General features: G+C 40.8%; 1 protein-coding gene across 3 annotated transcripts in view; it reads right to left on the bottom strand.

Moving 5' to 3' along the window:
* Window positions 1-18,785, bottom strand: part of NALCN (sodium leak channel, non-selective) — an 850,352-nt gene that overhangs the window by 294,283 nt on the left and 537,284 nt on the right. For all 3 annotated transcript variants that reach the window (XM_073664203.1, XM_073664204.1, XM_073664206.1), the window contains one exon: window positions 1,568-1,705. In XM_073664203.1, coding sequence (XP_073520304.1) covers window positions 1,568-1,705 — 138 coding nt within the window. The remainder of the gene's footprint in view (window positions 1-1,567; window positions 1,706-18,785) is intronic.

Here is an 18,785-nt window from a genome sequence, read left to right as displayed (position 1 = left end):
ATGACCCCATCCTCCCTTTAATATGATGCAGTCACCCTGTCCCCTTTGCAGAAAAGCACCCCCAAAGTATGATGTTTCCCCCACCATGGTTCACGGTTAGGACAGTGTTCTTGGGGTTGTACTCATCCTTCTTCTTCCTCCAAACACAGCAGGTGGAGTTTATACCAAAAAGTTCTATCTGACCACATGACCTTCTCCCATGGTTCCTCTGGATAATCCAGATGGTCACTGGTGAACTTCAAATGGGCCTGGACATGTGTTGGTGTGAGCAGGGGGACCTTGCGTACCCTGCAGGATTTCAATTCATGACGGTATAGTGTGTCACTAACAGTAATGTTTGAGACTCTGATCCCAGCTCTTTTCAGGTAATAGACCAGGTCCTCATGTGTAGTTCTCGGCTGATTCCTGACCTTTCTCAGAATCATCCTTACCCCACGAGGCGAGATCTTGAATGGAGCCCCAGACCGAGGAAGATTGACAGTCACCTTGTGATTCTTACATTTTCTAATAATTGTGCCAGCAGTTGTTGCCTTCTCACCAAGCTGCTTGCCTATTGTCACGTAGCCCATCCCAGCCTTGTGCAGGTCTACAATTTTTGTTCCTGGTGTCTTTAGACAGCTCTTTATTCTTGGCCATGGTGGAGAAGTTGGAGTGTGATTGATTGTGTGGACAGGTGTATTTTATACAGCTAACGAGTTCAAACAGGTGAAATTAATACAGGTAATGAGTGCAGAGTATGAGGGCTTCTTAAAGAAAAACTAACAGATCTGTGAGAGCCAGAATTCTTGCTGGTTGGTAGGTGATCAAATACTTATTTCATGCAATAAAATGCAATTTAATTATTTAAACATCCTACAATGTGATTTTCTGGTTTTATTTTTAGATTCTGTCTCTCACAATTGACAAGTACCTACGATAAAAATTACAGGCCTCTCCATTCTTTGTAGGTGGGAAAACCAGCAAAATCGGCAGTGTATCGAATACTTATTTTCCTCACTGTAATTATAGTTGTATAATATATAGGATGTTATAGAATGCAACGCATATGTTGAATACTATTAAAAACATCTAGAACATCACTAGAAATGACTAAATGGTCTTTTTAAAAGTGCTTCCAAGGTCATTCTTGAAAGTCTATGAGAGGGCATTAAAATGTCAAATCTATCTTGATTTTTTTTCTGCAAATCCTCAATTAATCTATTTATAGCATTTTGGCTTTATTAGTGCAGCAGCGAAACAAACCCCTGGTGTTCACTTTAAGCCTGACTTTAGGAAATAGCTGCACTGATTTCTAATCAAGTATTCATACCCTGGAGGCTTGAAGTTTTGTCTTCAGCTTAATTACAACAGTGATGAGCAAGCAGTGAAAGTGAAAAGAGACTATCTGCATACATGAATACATGACCCTTTCCATTGGGCGATAATTTAAATAACGTATTGCTAAGGTTATCAGCAAGTACACTATGGCGATGAAAAGAGCGAAGTTGTAGTACATTAGCGATCACAAGATCATTTTCATTTCTGTAATGTTACATTTATGCTGTATAAAATACATATTTGGACTCACCAAAGTGGCAAATAGATGATAAAGGATGAAGTAGATAGCAACCACAGGAGCCCACATATGTCCTACTGCATTAAGAGTTTGATCCATCACATCCACCCATCCCTCCTGTGTCAAAATCTGAAACATTGACATGAATGCCTGCAAGGAAAAATGAACAATCTACATATGACAACTGCTGTGAAAAAAAGAGAAACAAGTGCATCATGGGAAGTTTGTCAATGCATCACAAATGTATAATAATGTCAAGCCAGACATGGGGGCATGACACAATTAAGATCAATAGAATATAATACAGCTAATAATTTTATAACTTTAGATTTTAAAGAAACACTTCTAGCAAAACTGTTGTTTTGTAGGCAGGGTCTAAAGGGGCGGAGCATGACACGGGTGAAAAAAATCACCAAAAACAAAATAACGGTAAAACCTCAAACAAATAATAAGACAATAAAAATCACTAAGTATTTTAGTTCAATAAAACAGTTCAATTTTCATCCATTTTAAATATGTGGTTTACAATTTCACATAAATATATTTTTTTATGACAATTATAATGATGCTAGAATATATTTCCAAGTTAGATGGCAAGATAGCATTTAGAAAGCTTTCACCACAAAGGTGGTGAAATCTGACAAGCCGCCCTAAGGCATTCTGGAGAGTAACAGAAAGCAGTTCAAAGTGATTACAGTATGTGCTTCACACTATGTGATCTTCCAGAATACACATTTTCAGTTAAGAGGTAAACCTCCATCAGCTTATGCTAAAATGAATCTGAAAGGCAACCATCATACTGACAGAACCAACAGCTGTGAAAAGGAAACCTTGAGAATTATGTAAATGAGGAAATTCTGAATTAATTTACCTATAGAACCGAATGTCAAAATTATTTTACTATTAATGTCTATAACATTCTCAACTTAAGAAGACAATGTGAAGCAATAGAAATAATACTAATTCTTGTTTCTCCCTTACTACATAGCACATATGAAAAATATTTTTCAGGCACACGGAGTATTTAACATCATGTGACTATAATATTTGTGCGACATCATGAAATTTTTACAGAATCCATATCTTTTTAGCTTTATTTTATTGTAAAGACATTTGTTTTAATGTTCCAAAACAAATTAAATCAGTTTTCCTTTTTACTAACAGTAGATGATTGTGGACTGGTTAGAGGCGCCATTGTGAGTATCTCTCTGTATAGTTCTACAATGGACCAATGACAAAAACAAACCCACTACGGCAGTGATGTCAAACTCAAACACACAGAGGGCCAAAATGAAAACCTTGGACAAAGTGGCGGGCCAACCAGTATACAGTATAATGGGCCTCACAGTGCTCCATACAGAATAATGGGCCCCACATAGTCCTCCATACAGAATAATGGCCCCACATAGTCCTCCATACAGAATAATGGCCGCACATAGTCCTCCATACAGAATAATGGCCGCACATAGTCCTTCATACAGAATATTGGGCTCCACATAGTCATCCAAACAGAATAATAGGCCCCACATAGTCCTCCATACAGAATAATGGTCCCCACATAGTCCTCCATACAGAATAATGGGCTTCACATAGTCCTCCATACAGAATAATGGGCTCAACATAGTCCTCCATACAGAATAATAGGCCCCACATAGTCCTCCATACAGAATAATGGCCCCACATAGTCCTCCATACAGAATAATGGGCCCCACATAGTCCTCCATATAGAATAATGGGCCCCACATAGTCCTTCATACAGAATAATGGGCCCCACATAGTCCTCCATATAGAATAATGGGCCCCACAGTTCTAAGGAAGCAAAGTATCTTCAAAAACTTGTATACTACTACCACCATGTTGGACTGATAGTAATATGTTCTGACTTGTTGGTTTTGGTTTGTTGTGTTACACACATTATATTATCTTTTAACTCATCTCATGATACTTTTTGACTCATCCCTCTATGTATTAAAATAGCTTTCGAATCAAAATCATGCGACTCTTAGACAGCAGACAATTCTACCTTTATTGCTATATGAATCCTTATTTTGGAATATCTGTTTTGACATTATTTTGTGTGTGTAAACATATGATAGTTCCTTTGTAATATAGCACTCCTTAAAATGCAATTGGTTTCAAGGGAGCAAAGTACCATAGTTATTCAAAAAGTTCATATTCTAAAATGCTTTTGGCAGAGATCTGAAATTTAGAGGATCTATATTGTATATCTTTATTTACTAGTGTAACAAATTTCAGTGAATGAAATTATGCGAATGTTCAAAAATGTAGAGAAGTAAACTGCATAATTATTACTGATGGATTAGAGCTACTGGAACATCACCCTACTCACCAGATCTTACCCCAAGCGACTGTCATTTATTCATGAAAATTAAAGAAAGCCTGTGTGGCATCTGATTCTGAAGTAATATCGGTATATATTTTTTTGCATGGCTAGAAGACCAGGAAATAAACTTTTTTTTCACATGGGACAAATGCATGAGGGCGATGCTGAAAAAAGCATGTTGACAATAGAGGGGATTATGTTGAAAAATGAAGTGGGACTGTTGGGTAAATGTTTACATTTTTTTAAAGGCCCTCAAAAAAACAATCCTACAGTCGAATGCCTAAGTAGCCCCCTTCATCACAGCCGTAAATAAAGCCATAAGAAGATGTGGTTATACTGAAAATCAGTACAGGGTTTAAATTGATTGCTAATTGACATAGTTTTGCAGTCAAACAGCAATTTTACACAAAAAAATGGACGGCTATTACAATTTGAAGACCATAACCATTTGCAGTAAAATCGCATGTTGACAAGGCTTTTGTAATTTTATTGCTTTATTGTTTTGAAACTTATTTTATGCACCATTAGTATACTTGATTGTTCGATTGGTATTATGTTTTACAATTAGAGATAAACGGATCAATCAGCAGAGGATCGAGTTTGAATCGAATTTCCTAAAGTTAGTGGTTTTATGCAAATTCAAACATTTTGAGAATCAATTCATGGTTCATAACAAAAAAAACCAAAAAAACTTGCCAGCCCCACTTCCAACAATGCTAAAGCATCAGAGAGTGGGCTTATGTCATTTTGTGTCGCTGCACGGGCCTATACATAATGCTCTGCAGCTATGACATCTTACAGATCATCTTGTATACCTTGTACAGTGGCGGTCAGTACCTGGACCATTACAGATCAGCTGTTTCCAACAGAGCACAGTTCGTATGTTGTTTTCTATCTCGAGAATCACTGGGTAAATCTCTCCCTCTCTTCTGTAGATTGTAAGCTTTTATGATCAGCAGGGTCCTCTCTCTCTAAGCAGAAGAGAGAGTAAGCTCTAATAATCAGCGGGGTCCTCTTTCTCTTTTGTAGAGTGAAAGCCTGCTCTTATGATCAGCAGTGTCCTCTTTTCTGTAGAGTAGTGAGTAAGCTCTAATGATCAGCGAGGTCCTCTTTCTCTCCTGGAGAGTGCAAGCTCTTATGCTCAGCAGGGTTCTCTCTCGCCTGTAGAGAGTAAGCTCTTATGATCAGTAGTATTCTCTCTCTTTCCTCTACCCCACGTGTATTTTCTGAGCAACTACAACCTTTCCAGAATTAAGATTCGTCCAAATCTATTTGCCACAAATCAATTTTTTGGGGAAAATTGGCAAAGTTGGCAAATTCAGATTTCAAAAGATCCATTAATCTCAAATTACAATATTTAAAATTCCAAAGTATAATTCCTGTCCAGCTGCCATATGGCAGTGCAATCTTTGAGCACCCTGCGATTGCATCACGACATAATGTGGTTTGTATATTACAGACATCACCTGCTGCTGATGGCATACAGTGGCATGCAAAAGTTTGGGCACCACTGGTCAAAATTACTGTTATTGAACAGTTAAGCAGGCATATTTCCTTTGTATCTTTAGGCAAAAATATATATACAGTTGGGAAAATAAGTATTTGATACACTGCCGATTTTGCAAGTTTTCCCACCTACAAAGCATGGAGAGGTCTGTAATGTTTATCATAGGTACATGTCAACTATGAAAGACAAAATCTTAAAAAAAATCCAGAAAATCACATTGCATAATTTTTACATAATTCATTTGCATTTTATTGCATGAAATAAGTATTTGATACAATAGCTAAATAGAACTTAAAGGGGTTTTCCCCCGAACTAAAGTTGATTTTAATCAATAGATCTTGGAATAATAATAAGTTCCAAAATTGGATGTGTTTAAATAAAATGTTCCTGTGCTGAGATAATCTTATAAATGTGCCCCATGTGTAATGTCTGTGTCTGACCGTGTATGGAGCACGGTCTGATCATACCACATCTCCTGGGCAGGGGAAGAAGTAAAAGAGTGTAGAGATATTACAGCACGGGATCACAGCTGATTCTTTTTGTGAAGTAAAACATTTCCTTGCCTGTTTTTAAACAATGTTTTACTTCAAAGAAAGAATCAGCTGTGATCCCTGGCTGTCCTGTCTGTATACTCTCTTTTGCTTCCTCCCCTGGCCAGGAGAAGTGGTATTATTAGGCCTTGTTCCTGCATGGTCAGATACAGATATTACACAAGGGAACATTTATAAGATTATCTCAGCACAGAAACATTTTATTTAAATACATTCAATTGTGGAACTTATTATTATTATTCAAAAATCTATTGCTTAAAATGAACTTTTGTTTGTGGAAAAACCCCTTTTATATTTGGTACAGAAACCTTTGTTTTCAGTTACAGAGGTCAGACGTTTCCTGTAGTTTTTGACCAAGTTTGCACACACTGCAGCAGGGATTTTGGCCCACACCTCCATACAGATCTTCTCCAGATCTTTCAGATTTCTGGGCTGTCGCTGGGCAACATTGAGTTTCTGCTCCCTCCAAAAATGTTATATTGGGTTCAGGTCTGTAGACTGGCTAGGCCACTCCAGGACCTTGAAATGCTTCTTATGGAGCCACTCCTTAGTAGCCCTAGCTGTGTGTTTCGGGTCATTGTCATGCTGGAAGACCCAGCCACGACCCATCTTCAATGTTCTTACTGAGGGAAGGAGGTTGTTGGCAAAATCTTGCAATACATGACCCCATCCATCCTACCTTCAATACAGTGCAGTCGCCCTGTCCCCTTTCCAGAAAAGCACCCCAAAGTATTAGGTTTCCCCCACCAAGCTTCAAGGTTGGGATGGCGTTCTTGGGGTTGTATTCATCCTTCTTCTTCCTTCAAACACAGCAAGTAGAGTTCATACCAAAAAGTTCCATTTTGGTCTTAGCTGACCACATGACTTTCTCCTGTGCCTCCTCTGGCTCGTCCTGATGGTTACTGGTGAACTTCAAATGGAGCTGGACATGTGCTGGCATAAGTAGGGAGACCTTGCAGGATTTTAATCCATGACGGTGTAGTGTGTTACTAACGCTAATGTTTGAGACTTTGGTCCCAGCTCTCTTCAGGTAATTGACCAGGTACTCATGTGTAGTTCTGGGCTGATTCTTGACCTTTCCCTACATCATCCTTACCCCTCGAGACGAGATGTTGCATGGAGCCCCAGATAGAGGAAGACTGACAGTCATTTTGTGTTTCTTCCATTTTCTAATAATTGTGCCAACAGTTGTTGCCTTTGCACCAAGCTGCTTGCCTTGTGCAGGTATATAATTTTGTCCCTGATGTCCTTAGTCAGCTCTTTCATCTTGGCCATGGTGGAGAGGTTAGAGTGTGATTGACTGAGTGTGTGGACAGGTGTCTTTTAAACAGATAACAAGTTCAAACAAGTGCAATTAGTACAGGTAATGAGTGCAGAGTAGGACGGCTTCTTAAAGAAAAAAACAGGACTGTGAGAGCCAGAATTCTTGCTGGTTGGTAGGTGATCAAATACTTATTTCATGCAATAAAATGCAATTTAATTATTTAAACATCATCCAATGTGATTTTCTGTTTTTTATTTTTAGATTCTGTCTCTCACAGTTGAAGTGTATCTACGATAAAAATTACAGACGTCTCCATTCTTTGTAGGTGCATATCTCCCCTCCAGTACTTAACCAGTGACTTTGCCACAATAGATAATAGTCCTTTGCATTCAACCTATAACCTAACATGTTGATCCAAAGGAAGCTAGAAACCCACGAGGCAGATGATAATTACTAAATATTAGGGGAAAAATTCCTTTCCAACTCCACATACGACAATTACACTAGTTCCCTGGAAAATGTCCCATACCCATAACCTGTAATATTTTATTTTTCAAGAAAGGCATCAAGTCCCTCCTTGAACTTTTTTAGTGAATCAAACACATTACAACATCATGTGAGTAGAATTTCATAGTCTCACTGCACTTACAGAACGGATTTGCCGTCTGTGATTATGAATAAACCTTCTTTCCTCTAGTCATAGAGGATGCCCAATTTCATCATTGCAGTCCTACAGTACCTACGATAAAAATTACATACTTCTCCAATCTTTGTAGGTGGGAAAACTTGCAAAATCGGCAGTGTATCAAATACTTATTTTCCCAACTGTATATATTTTAATCTTTTACATTTTAAAAATTCCAGAAAGGAAAATGTGTTAGAGAACTCATAAAACTTTGTTTAACTATTAGAAACTATTGGACATACTTTTCTTGTTCATGTAACTTTATTTGCTTTGAAATCATGTACTCTGTGCGCTGTAAAACCATTAAGAGTATTTTAGAAAGCATTTACTGATGTCTAGCTTGTAAGTAACAGCATGAAATCATCACTTCCTGTGAAAAATAGGCCATTTTAAGTGCTGACAAGGGCAAGTGGAACAACTCAACATTACATTGACATCTTATTGAGAAAGCCATGAAGCTCAATGTTCGTAGAAGATGATATAATAATAACTATGACAGTAAAAAAGCTCTTAGTTAAATGGTGCAACTACAGTGCACCTCAATAACAGGAAATCAGCAGTTTTATGATACTGGTATTATAAAATCATAATTTAATGCATAACAATTTTAACCTCTCAACAGTACAGTTTGGAGACTACTCATGAACATGGTTAATGGTTAATAAAAAACCCTAACCATTTCTAACAGAGTCTGTCTTGAACTTATCAGAATACATGTTTGCAGGGTTGAACCAGTGACATGTTCAGTTAGGTCCAGAAATAGTTGAATAGTGAGAGAATCGTCCTGATTTGGGCTCTGCATGCCACTTTGTTTGATTTAAAATGAAACAACTGAGATACAATTGAAATGTAGATTTCAGGTTTAATTAAAGGGGTTGAACAAAGAAATCCCGTGAAACATTTGGGAATTGCAACCATTTTTCTACAAATCCTCCTCACTTTATGGCTCAAAAGTAATTGGATAAATTAATTTTATCATAAATAAAATGTTCATTTTTTACTTTGTAGAGAATCCTTTGCAGGCAATGACTGCCTGAAGTCTGGAAGCCATGGATGTCACCAAACACTGGGTTTCCTCCTTTGTGATGCTTTGCCGGGCCTTTACTGCAGCTGACTTCAGTTGTTGCTTGCTTGTGGGTCTTTCTGCCTTAAGTTTTGTCTTAACCATGTGAAATGCTGCTAGATGGGGTTGAGATCGGGTGATTGACTCTGCCATTGCCAGTGCAGAATATTCCACTTCTTTGCCTTAATAAAACGCCTGGATTGCTTTTGCAGTATTTTTGGGGTTACAATCAACCTTGCTGCATTTGGTTGAATCTGAGGAGAAAGTATCACCCTGTACACTTCAGAATTCATCAAGCTGCTTCTATCTTCAATCACATCATCAATAAACACTAGTGATCCTAGTGACCCAGTGCCATTGGAAGACATGCATGCCCATGCCATCACACTGCCTCCATGTTTTACAGAGGATGTGGTGTGCTTTGGATCTTGAGCCGCTCCAAACCTTCTCTATGCTTTCTTCTTCCCATTATTCTGGTACAGGTTCATCTTAGCTTCATCTGTTCAAAGAATGCTTTTCCAGAACTCAGCTGTCTTCTTTAGATGTTTTTTGGCAAAGTCTAATCTGGCCTTTCTATTTTTAAGGCTGATTAGTGGTTGGCACCTTGTGGTGAACCCTCTGTATTTACGGTCATGAAGTCTTCTCTTTATAGTAGACTTACAGTCATGGCTAAAAGTGTTGGCACCCTTGAAATTGTTCCAGAAAATGTAGTATTTCTCTCAGAAAGTTATTGCAATCACACATGTTTGTCTTTCTGATCTAATATTGCAAATACTAGGGTTACTGAAGAAAGAAGAATAGGATGCTCACACCTTGTCTATCTGATCTAATACCAGAGATACTAGAAGTGCTGAAGTAAGAAGAAGGTGCTCACACTGCTGTCCACCCTGTCTTTCTGAGCTCAACTGAGCGACTGTTGTGACCTGGAAATAGCTTGACAGTATATGGTTTAGGTCAGTGATGGCGAACCCTTTAGAAACCGAGTGCCGAAACTGCAATCCAAAATGCAGTTATTTATTGCAAAGTGCCAACACTGCAATTTAACCTGAATACTGAGGTTTTAGTTTAGAAAAATAACCCATACATTAGCGTGATATAGAGTCTATAGCAAAGAGTTTGTAAGCACTGCACTCCAAGCCTAAGATACTAGCCACCGATTGCAGAGGAGTTCTGTTCTTGAAAATGGAGAGGATTTTTAATCAAAAGTAAATTTTCAAAGTTGTTTGTTTTTACAACCTCTTTGCGATTGTAACCCTTTAACATGATGAGAATTACTCTTTAAGCCAGGGATGTCAAACTGAAATACACAACGGGACAATGCTTGGACAAAGTAGACGGCCAACTTTGATATTTGTTAAAAAAATATTTACAATTGAGGAAGTTTTTCCTTATCAAGTAAAATGATTAACTTTTGGAATTATAGTGGATTAATATAATATGTTATATAAGAGCAGTAAAAAGCCTGCACGCAGACTGATGACAGGGCGCATGGCCTGATGGGAGGGCGCGTGTGCAGAGTCACAGTAGTAGAGCTACATACTGTATACGCTCACAGGCATCTGTCCTAGCATTCTAGGACATGTTTCTGTCAGTGTAACAAGATGGCAGCCATATTATTGTACTTCAATGATTACGTCCCTAGACAAATCAAGTGTGATTTGCTAATTAAAGGTGATTACAAATTTACATATTTATACGCCCAAAACGGTGTCTCCAATTGTAATGACCATGTAGTTTTTGCAGCTAATAGCTCTTTTGCAAAATCAAACAGTTTTTTCTGCCCATCTACTGTAGTTTTAGCAGACCAACTGTCCAGAAAACAGAAATGTTATTCTAAATAGAATGTATTGAATATACTGCCTTGTGGGAACCAAGTTGATGATACCATATTGAAGACTGTTTACCCCAACAGCTGTATGCGAACAGATTTTACTGTGATTATTGGATATTATAAAGCTTGACACAAGGAACAGATTAGGGAATCAAATCACTTATACACGACAGTGATGAATATGGTACACAATTGAGAAAGCAATGTAACAGAGTAAGTTATTTTTTGGGGGAAATTGTGAAGTAATTATGAATATATTTAATTTCAACTAATGTGTCTGCTCAACTATACTGTAAACATTTTCTAGAAATAAAATTAATTGAAAAATCAAAGGTCAAAAGAAACGTAAAGCCGCAAGACTGAATTCATATAAACAGACTGACAAAGCTGTTGAATGTTCTAGTATGCGGGCATATGAGACACAGGAAAGAAGCACAGAAATGCCACATTACACTTCTGCTACAACAGCCGTAGATCTTGCATGTAATTATATATCTGAACAATATTAGGAGAATTATCAAATGCCACTCATATAGAAATGTGTCTATTTGAAGCAAAGGTCTTTCAATATCCAAATATCCCATGATTTACCTCCTTCCATGCTAAAATGATCGGCTCTGATAAAAAAATGTAATGCATTTAATCTTTTGGAAGCACTAAAGAAAATGTGTGAGTGTGTTTGCTGGCACTTTCCAGATAAAATCAAGCCATCAGAGATACAGGAATAGAAAAAAAAAAGATAACTACAATTTGTAGCCATGGCAACAATGAACTGGTGCTTATTCTCTGATGTCAAGTAAAAGAATAACTAGGAGAAAACAGACAATTTAAAAGCATTAGTGAAAGTGGGAGGTCTAATTTCACCAAGGACCTATGCTGTGAAATGGCTAAGCAGTTTAGAGTTACTGTGCTGGTCAACACGTGTAGAACTTATGGAGAGCAACACAGTACTGTACATTGGTGCTGATTGCAATGCTATTAGCTTTGTATGTCCACCATTGTAACCTTTTATTTATTTATTTGCATTAGTGTAACCAGAATCTATAATATAACCGGGGATGCGTGTCTCTGTCTGAAGCCTTTATAGACTGCACAAAGGCGACACGCCTGCGCAGTCTGGCTCCAGACAGAAGAACGCATGGAGCCGTTACAGGTAAGAGGAGTGTATGGCGCCGGAGATCACAGTATGCGTAGGCACTGAACGCATACCGCGATCTCCGGCGCCATACTTACATACTTACCTGACCGGGAGGAGCGTTGCCGCAGCGCCTCTTTTCGCCGGAGACCGGGGCAGGAGTGAAGGCGTCGGAATAGGCGCATGCGCATAGTGCTTTCCGGCACTGTTTTACTGAAGACAAATTTGCAGTGTGTCTTCAGCAAAATGGCGCCAGACAGCGCGGTATGGGCACGCGCATACTCCGGCGCCACACCACTCCCCCAGCCTCCGGCAGAACAGGACACCACAGCGCTGGAGCACAGTGAAGAAAGGTGAGTATAAGTGTTTATTTTTTGTATGTGTGCAGCGTGAAAGGGATGAGGGGTACCATGCATGCCAGGATTGGGGGATGAGGGGGCCACACATACCAGGATTGGGGGATGAGGGGGCCACACATACCAGGATTGGGGGATGAGGGGGCCACACATACCAGGATTGGGGGATGAGGGGGCCACACATACCAGGATTGGGGTTGAGGGGACCATGCATACCAGGATTGGGGGATGAGGGGGCCACTCATACCAGGATTGGGGGATGAGGGGTATCATGCATACCAGGATTGGGGGATGAGGGGTACCATGCATACCAGGATTGGGGGATGAGGGGACCATGCATACCAGGATTGGGGGGGGTGAGGGGTACCATGCATACCAGGATTGAGGGGTGAGGGGTACTATGCATACCAGGATTGGGGGGGATGAGGGGGCCACACATACCAGGATTGGGGGATGAGGGGTACCATAACACCAGGATTGGGGGATCAGGAGTACCATACATACCAGGATTGGGGGTGAGGGGGCCACACATACCAGGATTGGGGGATGAGGGATATCATACATACCAGGATTGAGGGTTACCATGCATACCAGGATTAGGGGATGAGGGGACCACGCATACTAGGATTGGGGGATGAGGGATATCATACATACCAGTATTGGGGGGTGAGGGGTGCCATACATAACAGGATTGGGGGATGAGGGGACCAGGCATACCAGGATTGGGGATGAGGGGACCATGCATACCTTGATTGGGGGTGAGGGGACCACCCATACCAGGATTGGGGGATGAGGGGTACCATGCATACCAGGATTGGGGGATGAGGGGTACCATGCATACCAGGATTGGGGGATGAGGGGTACCATGAATACCAGGAGTGGGGGGATGAGGAGTGCCATGCATACCAGGATAGGGATGAGGGGGCCATACCTACCAGGATTGGGGATGAGAAAGCCATGTATACCAGGATGAGGGATTGGGTACCATACATAGCAGGATTTGGGGATGGGGGTGCCATGCATACCAGGATTGGGGGATGAGGGGTGCCATACATACCAGGATTGGGATGAGGGGTGCCATATATATCAAATTTGGATGAGGGGTGCCATGCATACCAGGATGAGAGCTGGGGTGCCATGCATACCAGGATTGGGATGAGGGGTGCCATGTATACCAGATTTGAAATGAGGGGTGCCATGCATACCAGGATTGGGGATGGGGGGTGTCATGCATACCAGGATTGGGGATGGGGGGGTGCCATGCATACCAGGATTGGGGTATGAGGGGTACCATGCATACCAGGATAGGGATCTGGGGGGGCATGCGTACCAGGATTCGGATGAGGGGCCATGCATACCAGGATAGGGATGAGGGGTACCATGTATACCAGGATAGGGATGAGGGGTACCATGCATACCAGGATGAGGGATGGGGTGCTATGTATACCAGGATAGGAATGAGGGGTACCATGCATACCAGGATAGGGATGAGGGATGGGGTACCATGCATACCAGGATGAGGGATGGGGTGCTATGCATATCAGGATAGGGATGAGGGGTACCATGCATACCAGGATAGGGATGAGGTATGGGGTACCATGCATACCAGGATTGGGTATGAGGGGGCCATGCATACCATTATGAGGGGCGCCATGCATGCCAGGATTGGGATGAGGGGTGCCATGCATACCCGGATTGGGGATGAGAGGTGCCATGCATACCAGGATTGGGGGTGGGGGGTGCCATGCATACCAGGATTGGAGGTGAGGGGTGCCATGCATATCAGGATGAGGATGAGGTGTGCCATGCATACCAGGATAGGGATGAGGGGTGCCATGCATACCAGGATTAGTGGTGAGAGATGCCATGCATTCCAGGATTGGGGGTGAGTTGTGCCATGCATACCAGGATTGGGGATGAGGGGTGCCATGCATACCAGGATAGGGATGAGGCGTGCCATGCATACCAGGATAGGGATGAGGGCAGCACATTACAGGATGGGGGAACAGGATGGGGGCAGCACAAATATCAGGATGGGGGCAGCAGAAATACCAACATGAGAGACCATATACCAATAAAAATGCTCGCCACCCGGGCGTAGAATGGGCCCAATAGCTAGTACAAAATGAACCGGGTAGCAATATCTTAGAAAAATGCCCTAGAATATTGTGCCAATAGCTCCTATGCAGACCTATGTGTCAGACTAGTTGCAGACTTCGAAAGCATTGTAGCGGAATCCCGCAGTCAACCTCTCTTCTTTTTATCTATCACATTTATCTAAGTTATGTTGTATATTTAGAAGGTATTGACTGAGAGGTCTGTCCACTACCAATTTTAAGGATTAAAAATGGGACCAGAGTGGTGTAAAATTTAATATAAAGACAAAAAAAAAAACCTCCAGCACCACCATGTCTCTCACTGGCCTTCTTGCTTCCTATTGGATAAGATTCATCATGAAGGGTGGAGCAAGGAAACTCTTTTGGCTCAGATGAAATATCACCACTGAAATGGCTGCTGATTGGTTGGGGACACTGGCAATGCCATGGAGGAAGAGTTAGTATTTTTTTTTGTACTCCAATCACAATTGTAATATAAAAAAATTTGAGATAAGATATGAAGAAAGGAAATGTGTCTAGTTAAAGGCATTGATGATAATAATTGCTAGGATATTTAATATTAAGTAGCATTTTTTTATTTTTTTAAAATTTATTCGTTGGCATGAAAATCATATGTAGCAAGCATAAAATCAGATAAGGGTAAGGTTCTGACACTGCGACACAAGCTTCTGCTGAAGATAGTGGGTGATCTGCGCTGCTGGTGTGTATCCGATTAAGGATTCAGTATCAGGCAAAAGTATTGGTAGTGCGCTTATTCTCTACGCATTTTGAACAATTCCAACTTTTTCTTCAGTAGACCCACAGAGATTCTCTGTGAATCTCTGTTGTTCTCCTGAAGAAGTTGAAATACTCTAAAACGCATAGAGAATAATCCACATGACCAACACTTTTGCCCGATTCTGACTTCTTGATCGGATACACACAAGCAGATCACCTACTATCTCCAAACTACCCGCATTACCACGTTGGATCTGCCAACCAGTGGAGCTGCAGCAGCTGGAACCGTTTGATACCGTTTAAATCACCACCTCTTATCACTACCTGTCACGCAAAGTGAGGGAAAGACTTAGTGCAACACAGAGAAGAGGGAAAGGGAGCCCAGACTCTAGGGAAAGGGGGAAGTGGAGACCTCCTAGGCTGGTCTAGTGTCACCCTGTCTCCCCTAATGCCCTGTCTTTCACTGGCGTATGGCTAAGGCTAGGGAAGCGAGGAGATGAGCGCTAGTCGATCCCCACTGAACACTAAAGACAACAAGGGAGAACAAACAGGGGGAAGTTGCTTAGCTTTGGATCGTTCCACACAAATTTACACATGTCCTCAAGCTCCAGAGAGGAAGAAGCACTGCTCCTGCTAAAGCCTTCACAAGGAGTTATGAATATTGCAGGCACCTCCCTCTGGAACACAGCAGCATTTATACACCCAGGCCAGGGAGTTAATTAGCCAGAGGAAGGTAGCCTCTGGACCCTAGAGAAAGCCTCTAAGAAGATGTCTGTAATGCCAAACGTAGAGATCTCCTGCAACCCACTGCAGGGTGACTTTGTCATTTCTGACACACCGGTGACAGCACCCCCCTTTACGAGTGGCCTCCGGACACTCAGGATCAGGTTTCTCAGGATAAGAGGTGTGGAATGAACGAACCAACCTGGGAGCGTTCACCTCTGATGCTGAAACCCACATCCTCTCCTCTGGACCATAGCCTTTCCAGTGCACCAAGTAATGTAGAGAATGACATTGGAGACGATAATCTACAATCCTCGAAATCTGGAACTTCAGATTACCATCAACCATTACTGGGGGCGGTGGTAGAGGCGAGGGCTCAAGAGGTTCCACATACTTTTTGAGTAAGGACCTGTGGAACACGTTGTGGCACTTAAGGGCCCAAGGAAGTTCAAGACGAAATGCTGCTGGGTTAATGACGGCGGTTATTTTATACGGACCAATAAGCGTAGGTCCCAGCTTTCAAGAATCCAAGGTGAACTTTCAATCTTATATTCCTGGTAGACAACCACACAAAGTCATTCACATTCAGGTCTGGACCTGGCAAGCGTTTTCTGTCAGCCATACGTTTATATCTGTCTCCCATGATCTTTAAATTACTCCAAACAGCCTGCCATACCGAGGAGAGCAACAAAGCAAACTGTTTCTCCTCAGGAACTCCTGAAGCTCCTCCCTCACTAAAGGTACCAAACTGTGGATGATAACCGTATGCACCAAAGAACGGTGACCTGCCAGTGGATTCTTGACGATGATTATTAATGGCAAATTTTTCCAGCGGTAATGTCACATAAGGTGTGGGAAAGACTTAGTACAACACAAAGGGAAGAGGGAAAGGGAGCCCAGACTCTAGGGAAAGGGGGAAGTGGAGACCTCCTAGGCTGGTTTATTGTCACCCTGTCTCCCCTAACGACCCTATATTGGCTCTTCACCAATTGACTTTTTCATTTTTACAAGAATAGCGCATTATGCTGTATTATTTTTGCAAGCAAAAGTTCCAAATAAAAATTACCCAATTTTAAGCCAATTGGTTGTGATGATCAGTGCATGGAAAGTATCATGAATTTAAATATAAAAGCATCATGAGTTCCATTACAAATAGAAGTTTTGATGCCGGAGTAAATCCAAAATAAATTTTATGATGCACAAATACATTTGAAGAATGTCGACTTTTTCATTTGTAAAATGTAAAGTTGTGCTTATTACATTCCCAAGGATTTGGAGTTGGAATCGACGTTGGTGAAGTAAAAAAAATGTATCAGCTTCAATGGTAAAATAATCTTAAATATCATATATTATTGAAAGTGCATTCTTATTAATGCAAATTATTTACATCATTTATGATTGTTCCTAGCTACATAAACTAAAAAGGAGCAATTTATATAAATGTGCACTAGAGGGCACCACAGAGCTGTCATAAGTAGTAACGTCTGGCATGTCAGTCACAGCCTATGTTTTTATGAATCTGTGTACAATTTCTATGAGTGAATGTATTTCTACTGCTAGATACACAATAAAAATGATAGCAGTATGGGGTGGGGGACAGTACAAAGAAAACAAATTGAAACATTTATATACACTTCTGAAGATTACAATGACAACACCTAGAAGGAAAAGTCATGGAATTCTGAAAATCAGAGGATTGATCGATTTATTAATCACCTAGAAATTCTGAAAAAATGGAAACGAAATTTTCAAAACATATCGATTTATTCAGTATTGAGTATGAGCACCACGTGCAGAAGTACAGGCACAAAAGGTATATTAGTCCCTTCCATACATTTGAATTCACAGATCAACCAGTCCTATGTCAAATATGTCAAATTTCACAGAAAAATACACCTAAAATTTACAGTTTATTGATATCATTTAAAAATTCCCAACCTTCAAAAAAGCAAAACAATGCCAATAAAAAACAGGCCAGCACAAAAAATTCCAGCCAATTATTTACAGATAAATGGAGAAGGGGCAATGCCCTGAGCTGACCCTTGATCTGTTCCTGCCCCTTCCCTACATACGGCGTACAGTCACGTCATTTATTGTGTCCCTGCCTTCGATGCAGGTTTACACACCAAGACTGCATCTTTCCAGGCAGATGATTGCTGAATTATTCAGCCATTATCTGCCTATAAGGCTATGTTCACACACGTTTTTACGCCAGAAAACTGCTGCAAACTTTTCTTTGGCAGGAAAACAGCTGCGTCAAAAATGCAGTTTTGGTGCGTTTTTTTATGCATTTTTCATGCGTTTTTTTCACTGTCCTCTGTCTCTATTTATGCATGTACATAGAGTTCTGTGAAAAAAAAAGAACCCCATTCTATTTTGCTATCAAAAACACTGAAAAAACGCAGGTGCGTTTTTTGCTGCGTTTTTTCAGTGTTTTTTTTCACCACCCATGACATGCTTTATTTTCCAAAAACCCAACCAAGGCACAAAATATGCAGCAAAAAAAACCAATATGTATGAACAGAGAATTCTGGTTTCTCATAGACTTTGCTGGTACTGCAAAAAACATCTGAAAAATTGCATAAAAATCTGCAGCAAAATACGCTGCAAAATACAATGTGTGTGAACTTAGCCTAACAGTTGTGGGTGGAGTGAAGCTCTGCCTGTGGCTGTTAACCTGTTAAATGCCACTGTCAATCTCTGATTGCGCTGTCAATCTCTGAATGCGTGCCGGGAGGGGGGGTTCATCATTTTACGTGCTGATCAGCGTGCCCATGAGGTAATCACAGGGTGCTGATGAGTTGTCATGACAGTCAGTGGTCTGCTGAAGACCTCCATGCTTGTCATGATGGTTCTCCTGTGAAAGCCAGCCTGTAGCTGACGTTCATAGGAGTTCATGATTTTCGCTATACATAGCAGTGCTGATGTATAGAACTA

This window comes from Phyllobates terribilis, unplaced genomic scaffold (assembly GCF_046119375.1).
Source record: "Phyllobates terribilis strain yellow unplaced genomic scaffold, ASM4611937v1 Scaffold_2__4_contigs__length_985480577, whole genome shotgun sequence".
NCBI lineage: Eukaryota > Metazoa > Chordata > Amphibia > Anura > Dendrobatidae > Phyllobates > Phyllobates terribilis.
Note: the sequence above shows the minus strand (reverse complement) of the source record. Positions and strands in the feature narration are given on the sequence as shown.